Source organism: Xenopus laevis, chromosome 9_10L, assembly GCF_017654675.1.
Source record: "Xenopus laevis strain J_2021 chromosome 9_10L, Xenopus_laevis_v10.1, whole genome shotgun sequence".
In the NCBI taxonomy this organism is placed as follows: Eukaryota; Metazoa; Chordata; class Amphibia; order Anura; family Pipidae; genus Xenopus; species Xenopus laevis.
The window spans coordinates 45,488,439-45,500,555 of NC_054387.1; the positions used below are offsets into that span (position 1 = coordinate 45,488,439).

General features: G+C 40.2%; 1 protein-coding gene across 2 annotated transcripts in view; it reads right to left on the bottom strand.

The window, feature by feature from the left end:
- Nucleotides 1–670: 670 nt before the first annotated feature.
- soga1.L (suppressor of glucose, autophagy associated 1 L homeolog) overlaps nt 671–12,117 on the bottom strand; it is a 62,150-nt gene continuing 50,703 nt past the window's right edge. For both annotated transcript variants that reach the window (XM_018235278.2, XM_018235277.2), the window contains exons 9-15: nt 11,410–11,514; nt 10,043–10,195; nt 6,741–6,986; nt 5,254–5,313; nt 4,298–4,368; nt 2,714–4,145; nt 671–2,248 (exon numbers count right to left, since the gene is read on the bottom strand). In XM_018235278.2, the coding sequence (XP_018090767.1) occupies nt 2,102–2,248; nt 2,714–4,145; nt 4,298–4,368; nt 5,254–5,313; nt 6,741–6,986; nt 10,043–10,195; nt 11,410–11,514 (2,214 nt within the window). In that variant the 3' untranslated portion in view covers nt 671–2,101. The remainder of the gene's footprint in view (nt 2,249–2,713; nt 4,146–4,297; nt 4,369–5,253; nt 5,314–6,740; nt 6,987–10,042; nt 10,196–11,409; nt 11,515–12,117) is intronic.

The following is a 12,117-nucleotide window of genomic DNA, read 5'->3' on the forward strand; positions in this document are numbered from 1 at the left end:
ACATAAAATAATGAAATTGTAATTTAGAAAGTAACAGGAAAAATGCAGTTTTTTCTTTTACTTTGGATCCCCATTGCAGTGGAGAACTATTATGAAAGGTAAAAATGGCATCCATTTGAATCGGCATCTGGCCAATAAAAGTTGGGGAGGTCTGTTGTTAAAATTAAATTTAGCTTAGCAAGATGTAGTGCAGTGCTGTTCAACTTGTTTTGTAGAGTGGCAGGTTATTCACTAAACTACATGTTAAGGGTCAGATCATAATAAAATGTTGAGTAGTTTGGGGGATATAAAAATCTAAGGGAAGGTCATCTCCAGAACTGTAGTTTCTTCTCAAGGTTGCCATGTTTGATGAGTTTATGGCACAGGGGATACTTGGGAAGTTTTTGATCACGGTGCAGTGTTCTTGAAGAAAGTATCCCGGGCCAGTGCAGTTTATATGAAAAATTAAATCCAGCCTGAACCACAAGGTGGGGAATTTGCCTCGCTGGGGGGTGTACAACATATTAGCACAGCCCAGTGTTTTAATCTTTAGTTCTCCAGGGTTCAAATGCCTAATTATTAGCCAACAGCATCTATTCCCTATATATATATATATATGCTTGCACAGGGAGTCATTTCACAGGTAGAAATGATTTATTACATTTGGAATAAATTCTGACTAAATGGGAAAAAAATGCGAATTGGGTTTATTTAATACACAAAGGAGGAAACAGTGCATTTCAGATTTGGAAAAAAACAGTATTCTTGGAAAGAATATTATATATGTATAATTACAATTTATACACACAGATATCTCTACATAACTGAACACTCCTATGTACAAATTATTTTCAATAGCCAGGGCTGGCTCAAGGCTTTTGGGGTGTTTGAGGCACAATCTCTTTATGACCTCACCCCCACACTCCGATACTATGACATCACCCACAAGTGAGCCAATGACAGCACAGAATCCTTTTCTGACATTCTCATGCCTCCTTGGAACCAGCCCTGTGAAACAGCTTTATCATTAGATTGCTTTAAAGACTTGCCGAAAGCTAACCTTTACCGACTTGCTTGATATTTCATTTTCTGGAATTGATGTATCCTGGTTCTTTTTAAATTATAATTCATGGGACCCTTTAGACTTTACGATTGCATTGGGTAAATATATAAAAAAAAAAAATATAATGATAATCATATACAGCCAGAGAGAGAACACCCTGTATGATATGCCTGAGGGAGGGACGGAGAAAGTGTCCAAAAGTGAATAAGCCCCATTAAGAGTTTGGTTTGGTAGGGGACACAAGCAGTTGTCCGCTTTAGGCCAAACAATACAACCCTAGTGTCATGTAAGTTAATAATTCTCCTCCCCCTTCTCCATCCGGGAGGAAAGATGGTACATACACACCGGTTTTCTCTGCTGTTAAAAGGTTAAAACTGGATTTGGAACGCTAATCTGGAGTTATAATCAATTAAAAGGGATTGTTCCAGCGGAACTGTTTTACGATTTGCTCTCAATGATTATTAAAAATATATTTATCATTATTATTAATTTTTAACGCTGCTTGTAAACTAGTGCAGTGAGTAGGATTACATGGCCACTTCATTCAAGTATAGTACAGTTGCCTGATTTCCTAATGGAATGTACTTTCTGTGGATGGATGTACAGCATTGATGTAACAATAGAGAACAGCATCTTCTTGTTACATCACTACTAAGCAGGTCATTAGGCAGCTTTTGGGGGTCAAAAAAGTACAGTTTGTCAGGGATATATTCCCTATCTAAACATTCCTCCCCCTTATTAAAACCATTTCAAGTCTTTAGCACTGGTTTTGCAAAAAAAAAAAAAGATACATCAATAAATAATTCATGTCGTGTATACTCTACTAAAGGACCCATATAAAGGTACACATAAAAAACACACACATAGGTAAACAGTTAAGTGCTAATAAGAGGAATGCAAGTCCGAATTAATGCAGACACTCAAGTGTCTTTTGCGGAACTTGTGAGTGGGACATTAAGCACTCATTACTGACCGTAGTCCATTCTAGTGAACACAGGAGCAAAATGGCTTCTGGGAGGTAAACGGGAACACGGGGTAGTGGGACCGACTCATTTCTCTTCAATTACAGGCAGGGCCCGCTTTGTCTTCTGGGACGGTTGGGTCTGGGTGGAGCTGGCACTTGTAGTGAGCTTGGCGTGAGTGAGGCCTGGATGGCCTGGAGAAGCAGGACGTGAGAGGCTGTGAACTGCAATTACAGTCATAATCCTGCAAATATAAAGTAAAGATCAATAGGAGGACCAAAACAGATATAGAACAGAGGTCTCTGGCAGAAGGTCTTCAACGGAAGCTAATAAGTAGGTTATATGATGTATGCCTTGCATTTAGGTGTGTTTTGCCTTCACTGATTTGGTAACACCATACGACACATTCAAAGAGAACGATGGTCAATAAATTGCGGCTGAAATAGGCAGGAAGTATTAGTGCATAGTTCCATCCATGTCTGGTAACCATAACCACCAATGAAATACATAGTGAGTGTCTGAATTTTAAAGAAAATGTGGACAGATGTTTGCTTTGCGCCCAGTGATTAACAGCCCATAGAAAGACCACCAAGATGCTACAGTTCATACATCAGTATGGATGTAATTTCTCTTTTCTTGCAACAGTTGAAATAAGTTTATAAGAACCGTCATCACAACTGAACTAAGGAAAGCTAGAAATGGCACTTACTTCATTAGCAGATGTAGAAATAATGTCGGAGTCCTTAGGACTTCCCTCTTTGCACCCCTGAGTTATGATCGAAGGCTTCTGTTCATCACTGGTGTGCTGCCTTGGTACCTTCTTGCTCAGTAGTTTAGACACATTATAGGAGGAGTGACAAACAGAAGAACAGTGGTCATGGTTGTCAGGTCGTTTGTTGCAGTCTTCAGTGTCTTTCTTCTCAGACACTGCGCTGGAGCTTTGAGATGTTCGGCCACACACATTCCTTAAGAACTCCTGCACAATACCGTACTTAGGAGTATCAGACTTGCTCCTGCTTTCCCCAAGGCCCAATCTGTAGATGGATTCAGAACTTCCGGCATGTTCAACCACGTTGAACAAACTAGATGACCCATCACTGATGTTATTGAGGACAGGACTGTCCCGAGTTGTTGTTGACCTCGCCCAAGCTGAACCATTTTGTTTATTTTGTTGAAGATTCCACAAGCTCCGATCCTTGGAACAATCTAGTTTGGAAGATGACCTTCTCTGAAGCTTAGGGGAACCATACTTGGGAGAACAGCAAGGCCGGTCTATCCTTGAGTGAACTTTGTCCAATGATGTTGAAATGTGTTTGGTTCTAGTAGACAGCAGAGAAGAACCCCTTGGTGACCAGCTCTTTGAAGTTAGGCTTGATCTAATGGGATCAGTTTGAAGACTAACGCTAACCATCTGAACAGTCTGAACACCAACACTGGACAGCCCAACAGTCTGGCTTGCTGTACTCTTTGGTTTCCTTTCTAGGGAGCTTGAGCGAATGGCCTGTCGAACACAATTTGTGATTTCTTTCATGTCATCACTCATGTTACCAGAAATCTCAAAATCCCCCAGGGAAGATGGAAACCCTGGGACAGAAGAAGAGTCCTTTACCGAATCACTATCCAACAAATCCCGCTGCTTTTTGGAGAAATTACAAAGCCAGTGGCTACACGAATTCCCAGATAACTGGTCTGATTTTTCTGGTTCTTTTGGTTTGGCCATGGTAAACAGAAACCCAGTTTCTACCATGAGTTTTTCTTCTTTATTTTGGACCAAAGGCACATCAAGCCTCCGAACCACTGGTGGGCTATAATAAATTCGAATGCCCGTCTTGTCTGGTGCTGTATAGCTCCTCTGTATGTGCTTCTGCCCATCCACACGATTATCAGCTTTGGCCATAGTATAATCCCAGGATGAAATCACCAGGTTACCCTTGGAAAGATGTCCAGCCAAGGACTTGTCATTACTCTCATAGGAACAATGGTTTTCAGGATATTTAGAACCATTGGCCAAAAGTGAAGAAGCTGGTAGACCTCTCCTCCCTTTGGCATTTTCGCCATCAACCGAGGATGTGTTGTCATGCAGAAAGGGGGAACAATCGAGTAAACTTTCAAACTCTGACATGGAAGATACAGATTTGGTCCTAAAGTAAAATCAAACAAAAAGTAAAATACTATCATTTATATTCAGACTGCTACTAGGACTCAAGGCTAATAAAAATACAAATGACTGCATATGGAGCAAATGGAGGATACTATAAAGTGAACAGCTAAACAGGAGTAAAACATGCGTTACCTTTTTAAACTGGTCACACTGGCATCGGTGTCACAGTCAATGTCTTTATCCTGAAGATTATTACTGACAGCCTAGGATAAAACAAGCACAGGGGTTATCAGGGAAGGCCTGTGTGTGGGCATCATGATCTTTACATTGAGAACAAGTCACCAGACATTACATAAACCCCCTTATGGAATCAAATGATATAAAATAAAAAAAAAATATAATTTCCTATGGTGTCAGAGTAGTAATGTCCCCAGCAGGAATTAAAGAGTTAAGAGGCGTGTCTGTGAGAGCAGCTGTGGAACTATAGAGTTACCATGGTCTTTCTTTGTAGATGGCAGCTGTCTGGGGTCAGGCCACACACTCCCCTGACAATTATCTAGGGCTACCCAAAAGCAAAGTTGTTGTATTTTTCCTTCCCACAAGCCATCTGGAAAAGGCAGCAGCCAAACTAGAGGATGGATGAAATGCACTAAAAAGGGATATTAAAACTTATCTAAACAGAACAAGTGTGCCCAATGATTCAAAAGTAGCCGCTTGATAAGCAGGGGGATGTTCTGTGGGGGAAGGATCTATTTTTTGCAGTTGCTACTTCCTACCAGAGATGCACAAGCTTTTTTATAGCTGAAGAGAAAGTAAAGAATGGCAGGGAAACAAGCAGATGCAATAATATTTGTGCACTTTAATGAAGAACTGCAAACAGGCTTCTAAATGGCAACTTGCATTTGCAGTGGTTTAAACTACAACTCAAAGCATTAGAGAATGGAGGATTGTTTGTCAGACTGGTCTCAAAAAGTAGACCAACTATTCCTATGGGTGTTTTATTTGCCCTTTAAAATATAAACAATGAATGCCACAACATCAGCATAGAACTTATTGTAGGATGGACTGGCATATGACATGGTAAATTGGAGCCCATGTTGGATGTACCTGTCCTAGAGGATATAGCAGGAGAATCCCAACTGGCTTACCTCCTTCCAGCAGCTGCTCTTCCTCTCCGGCTCTTTTATCACCCAGGAATCTGCTTCCTTCTGTCAATATAAGACAGGTACTGTTATACAACATGGCAAAGAAACAACACAAGTCCAAATATGGAGGGAGGGAAGGAAGGAACTGCCTGTGCTGAACGTATTTCCCCCGTCACGTAATAATAAGCAGTTACATAGGCATAGGTAGTTATAATAATAACCATAACATTATTATAGAATAATAAAAGCAGTCTTCTTATTGGTTGCTGTGGGATAACGGATACTAGCAATTTTCCACTTGTAATCTACAAACCCCATGAGTTGGATCAGGGTATGTTGGGTCTGGAGAGGATTTTATAATAGGATTCTATATTTGTTATAAAACCTATGTAGAAATCATAGATTCTAAATGTAATGCCTAGGCCACTAGAGGCCATTGTTTCATAAGACTCTGACTTTTAATCTGCTGCCTGGTTGCTACAATAATAAAGCAATTAGAGAGAAGTTAAAATTCTATAATTCAGTAACAGAACAAAAACAAAAATATAAACATTCAAAAACCACAAAAAACAGATTTTTGTCTTAACAAAAACGTCTCTACACTACCCCTTGGAGGGTGTGTGTATGGATGCTGGGTTTTCATTTGGAGGGGTTGAACTTGATGGACTTTGTCTTTTTTCAACCCAATTTAACTATGTAACTATGTACCCCATAACATTGAAAATATTTTGGATAGAAAACTACATTATATGCCCAAGCTGTTACTCACTCCAGACCCACATTTCTATTTATATACGACCAAGATAATTTGGCCGTTGCTACAAGAGATAACGACACTACTCAGAGCTGCTACCCAACAAACTATTTATACTTTGTTTTGGAGTCAGAATTTTCCTTCCAGCAAGTGCTGGATACACAATCATTTCAGCTGCTGACGGATGAAGGATTTGCATAATTTGGATCCATCCTATACAAATTCAGTTCAAGCAAAATGAGGTTACAAATAGGTATGGGGGGGTGGGTAGCAAGTGGCATTAAGCAGGGATTAGCCTGCATTTGAACAGGACTGCCTTTTTGGGGAAATAAAACTATGTTATTTCAGCTGAATAAAGTGTTGGTAAAACAAACTCCACCAAAGACAGATCAGTTGGAAAAGCTATAAACACTTGACCTTGATTTTTAAGAACTGGAACAGTGAGACTAACTTTTAGAAAACCAAGTGATTTTTGGAACGCAATTAAAGTACAGAACTCCCTACTGCAAATGCAACTCTCAGACAGGCACAGCCACCTACTACAACATGACAGTCGGTAGAACATGTGCAAACTCAAGTTTGAATTTACCCCTAGAAGTTAAATCTGTTATTAGTCAAAAATGTTCCTATCAGATTTGGGGGATCTGACCGCCATCACTGCAGTCAATGAATTTCCATTCCCAGGATCCTTCAGCACAGGCCAAAGATGCTGATTAGATGCCAGCTCAGTCCTCACCTGTTTAAGTTTGTTCTGCAGCTCCCGCATCTGCTGGTCGGCAAGTTTGCGTTCATCTTGGAATCTGTTTAGGAGCTCTTCTTTTTCTTGGGTCCAGTTTTTCTCGTTGACCTGCAGCTGCTTGGTAAGGTCCATGACTGCACTGTAGGACTCAGTAAGGAGGTGTTGGTGCTCCTCTCTCTCTCGTTTCAGGGCGGCTTTGAGATCTGAAGTTGAGCGATCAACACCATGCTTTCCGGAATCCAGCTAAAAAGACAACCATGGCTCCTCTGGTTACACAAATAAAATCTGCAGGACTAAAATATTCCTAAAGCCACTCTGGGAAAATTAATCATCTTTGATAGCAAAGTGCAAAGATAATATTCTACCATTTTCTTTCAATATTTCTTTATTGCAAATATTCAACATTTACATCTCAGTGCATTGATTTTGTTTATCCATTTAAACAATTAAATTGCAATTAAATATAATATATATGATTCAATCATCTGACTCATTATTTGGTTCTATTTGCTTCCGAGGATGTATGTTCTACCATTTTAACAATGTGACATGGGAACCTGGCTTGGACTCAAAAAAAACTTGTCTCAAGCTATCCATACACAGACCAATATAACTTTGCCCACAGGTCTGCTTAAGACCACATTATACTGCAATGACTGATCTTAAGCTGGCCATAGACACATTCCCCATCTCCCGACCTGCCGCTAACCATTCAGATCAAATAAAGTACAAAAGAACAGATCAGCCGATGTTCTGCCCCTACAGCAATCGTACGAAAGTTATGTCCGACAAAAGCTAGTGACAGTCTCCCACTGAAAATCGTACGATCGGCAATACATGCAGAGATATGTCGGGACTCTCCACACATGGTCCGAAAATCGTACGAATCGAGGATTCGTATGATCGGATCATTGCATCTATAGCCAGCTTTAAGGTGGCCAAACACATACAGATATTCATCAGTCAGCCGTTTATCTGCCTGTGTATGGGGCACTCTGATAGGACTACCCAGTGGAGTAATGATGGCATACCAGACCCCCTGACAAAAAAGAACTTTAGAGGGACCCAGCATGAATAACTGCCCCCATAACTGCTCCTTCCACATGCTCATGCAAAAATTTAAAGAAGAAGTGCGGCGGGGGGGGGGGAGCACTGCTTCATCTATAGTTACGCCACTAACAATACTTGATTGATATCTAGTTGAAAATCAGTTGGACCAATTTAAAAATCTCATTGGCTTGTTGGTGTGGTCCTTGCCTCAATGCCCTGTATCCCCATCATTGTGATCACATCGTTTTGGTCCTAATCAGCCCAATATCGCCCTACCCAAGGGGAGCACATCGGGGAAGGATCCGCTCGTTTGGCAAACTTTAGGCAAAGCTAAAATAAGCAGAATTATTAGCACCTTCATAGATGTATATATAAATGCACCAGAATCAGGGGAAAGCTTTATTCCAGGCAAGTCACAGTTGGACCGACAAACCCGTCAAAACCCTCCATTATTCATGTGTTCATTTTGCTGCTGCTCTCAGCCTGTTTCACTAATAAAATATTCAGGGGGTCTGACATCTGTTGCAGCTAGCCATCCATGCGTACATGGCAACCAACACACCAAGAACCCAGCTGGGGCAGAGGAAAGAGTAGCAGATATATAATGATAAACATATATACGGATTGAAGCGCAGGGGAAAAAAAAGTAGTGTTGATCAGGGAAACTCCACCCATAAAAAACAAAACAAAAAAAAAAAAAAAAAAAAAAAACCACCAATAACAGACATATATACGAAAATAAAAAAAAATATGTTCTAAATCAGCTACATACATTGGCATATTGGTAGCTGAAAAATCGAAATGCCTGGATTGAACTCTCTATTAGTCAACCAAGATAGCATTTCTTTCTACTAGGGATGCACCGAATCCAGGATAAAGCTTTTTACAGCAGGATTTGGCTGAATCCTTGTGTGTGGCCGAATCGAATCAGAGTCCTAATTAGGGGTGGGGAGGGCAATCACATGACATGACACATGAAATTAAAAAAAAAATGTCCCCTTCCGGACCCTTATTTGCATACACAAATTAGGATTTGGGTTTGGTTTCAGCCGAATCTTTCACAAAGCGTTCGGCCGAATCCCATGGATTCGGTGCATCCCTACTTTCTATATCTGAGGCTGCTGCCTAAGGGACAATGAAGCAATATCCTACAGGCCTTGCTCACATGGTTACAAACACAGGGCCTCTTCTCTTTCCATAACACTTCATTAAAATGTGCTAATTAAATATAACGATTTATGCACCAGAGAACTGCACTCATTCCCACATCCGCGAACAGGGAATTGTGTACGAGGAGAAGGAACTGTTAATGATTTGCTTCACATCAGCCATGTTGGCGAGATACACCATTTCGGCTTTAACCCTCCCCCAAAGCGGTTTCATTAAAAGGAATAGGATTCTAAAATAGATATTTTTATAAACTTCCAAGGTTGATTGAGGGGTCTGTGATTTCTGAAAGACACTTCATTTAAAGAATGAAGCAGCTGAAAGAAGGGATCGACAGATCTACTAGGACACATGAGCACTAAGGAGCAGATCAAAGTGTGAATTTAGAACTCACCACAGAAAAACACTTTCTATTCATTCCTACGGAATTTTTAAAACCATATTTATCAAACAGTGAACTCGATTGATAAATAGGATTCTAAAAATCCCATAGGAATGCATAGAAAGTGAATAAATTTTACTGTGGTGAGTTCTAATCTCACATTTTGATAAATCTGCCCCTAAAGCTGGCCATAGACGCAAAGATCTGATCGTACGAATCATCGTACAACATCTTCCCACCTGCCACTAACCATTTTGATCATATAAAGTACAAAAGAACAGATCAGCCGATGTTCTGCCCCTGACAGCAATCATACGAAAGTTATGTCCGACCAAAGCTAGTGACAGTCTCCCACTGAAAATCGTATGATCGGCACACGGTCCGAAAATCGTTCGAATCCTCGATTCGTACGATCAGATCTTTGCGTCTATTGCCGACTTAAGTGTCACAATAACTGCCCATGCATGGAGTACACATACATACACACACAATGAGCTCTATGCTAATGGACAAATGGCCAGTGGGAGTGCTGATCTATAGCAGCCATCACTGGGATGTACACAAGAGAGACTAGTAGCTGCTACTTAAAACTGGTTACAAATAAGTTTGGTCCTCATAGGAAACAACAAAAGGACAGTGACATCCAAGTGATCAAAATACCCCCCTCCCGCAATTTCTCTGCCTCCACTTATATACTGACCTTTAATTCCATCTTCTCCATTTCCCACGCAGCCTTTGCTTTGGCAAACTGTTGCTGAAGCTCGTTCATCCCTCTCCTCTCTTCTTGCAACTCGTTGCAAAGGTCCTTCAGGGTCCCCTTAATGTCAGATAAGGTCTTTATGGATTCTCTGGCCTGTCGAAAACACTTATAAAATCCATAAAACTAAGAAAGCAAGGGTTGTTTCACACAACAAACCACAGAAGAAAGCGTAAAATACCACTGTACATGTACTCAAACGATTCTGATTCATAAAGGGGAATACCTTGCTGATATGGACCTATGGCATACAGTATATCTGTACAAGCTATAATAATCTTAAGCAGGGTCAGACTGGGCCATTGGGGGCCCACCGGGTTCTAAATTTCCAGGGCCCCACAAAAGCTGGCATGCATGCAGGGCCTCATACCGTTTTTTTTGGGGGGGGCAGACGATCAGGGAGTGGGTCTGGGCCGGCGGGGTCCACCGGGTTCCAGTCCAACCCTGATCTTAAGGCAGGGGACTCTTACTATTGAATTGTGCTTAGTACAGGGAATTGCCAGGTTGGCAATATTCCCTACTAGGGCAGATTTAGCTTAGCTGTACTGATTACAGTATAATACCTAGGCTGGTATAGTTTTAGAAGTCAAACTGTACATTTGTTTTAAAAAAGTTGTCCCTATATAAAGTTCCATTTAATGACCCTGATTGGATAGCCCACGCCGACTGTCACACAGCCCTATGGATACTAGCCTTTGTCCTTGTTTAAAGGAACAGTAACAGCAAAAAATTAAAATGTTTTAAAGTAATAAAAAATATACTGCACTGTTTTTCTGCACTGGTACAACTGGTGTTTCAGAAACTCTGTTATAGGTTATTGTTTACATAAAAAGACTGCTGTGTAGCCATGGGAGCAGCCATTCAAAGCTGAAAAAAGGCACATGATACACAGCAGATAACAGATAAGCTCTGTAGTATACAATGGGACTCTTCAAAACTTATTTGTTATCTATTGAGTATCCTGTGCTTGAGTGGCTGCCCCCTTGGCTACACAGCAGCTTGTTTATATAAACTATAGTAGTGTTTCTGAAGTAAACACACCAATTTTACCAGTGCAGAGCAATACTACATTTTCAGTATTTTAAAACACTATTTTTTGGGTGTTACTGTTACTTTATAGAGTTACAAACAATCTATAAGGTATGTTGCGGTCAGCCAGTCTGTCTGGACAGGCTAAAACTGTGTTATAACTTCACAGAATCAAGAGAGCAGGGAATCCTAGTAACCTCAGTAATCAGGTCTCAGCAGAACAAAAAAAAAACAAAAAAAAAAACACAACAACAACAACAACCCGCTGTTTCTATACTAACCACATTCTGAGGCCAGCTTTCACCATCAGACACCTTATAATCGGAGATCGGGGGATTTAATTCTTCTTCTTCAATCAGCATATATAGCTCTTTGACACTGTTCACCTGGAGGAACAAAAAACAGAAATTCAGAAGTACTGCAATGTACTGATTTATATAGAGCCACCAAAGTAAGCAGCAGTACAATAGTACAAATACATAGTATTGAGAGTTCCATAATGTAGGTGAATGAAGATTTCTGGCCTCCTATAATACAACGGTTAACTATAAGCTCATACTTTTAATGTTATGGCAGCTTCCATCAATATGTATATCATACTTTGTTCCATGCATAAAATAATCTATATCCTTAGAATTTACTGTCTAAAGAAAACACTATAGAAACCCCCATCCTTATGTATACATGTAGATATACAATAGAATAATCATGTTTTGGACACATAAACTACACAATCCAACTTTATTATCTGAGGGAAATGATATTGCAGTTCCCATTAACAAGTATAAATGCAAATATACACTATATATTCTTAGCACATACAGTAATAAGCTATATCCTCATATTATGCTGCCTAAAGTATGCAATTGGACAGCTCTGAACAAACTGCATAAATACTACAGACAATGATGTTCTTGGCACAAAAGGGAACCAATATGACAGCTCCATTCATATAAACACAAATACACTGGGAAGGGATGTTCTCTCCT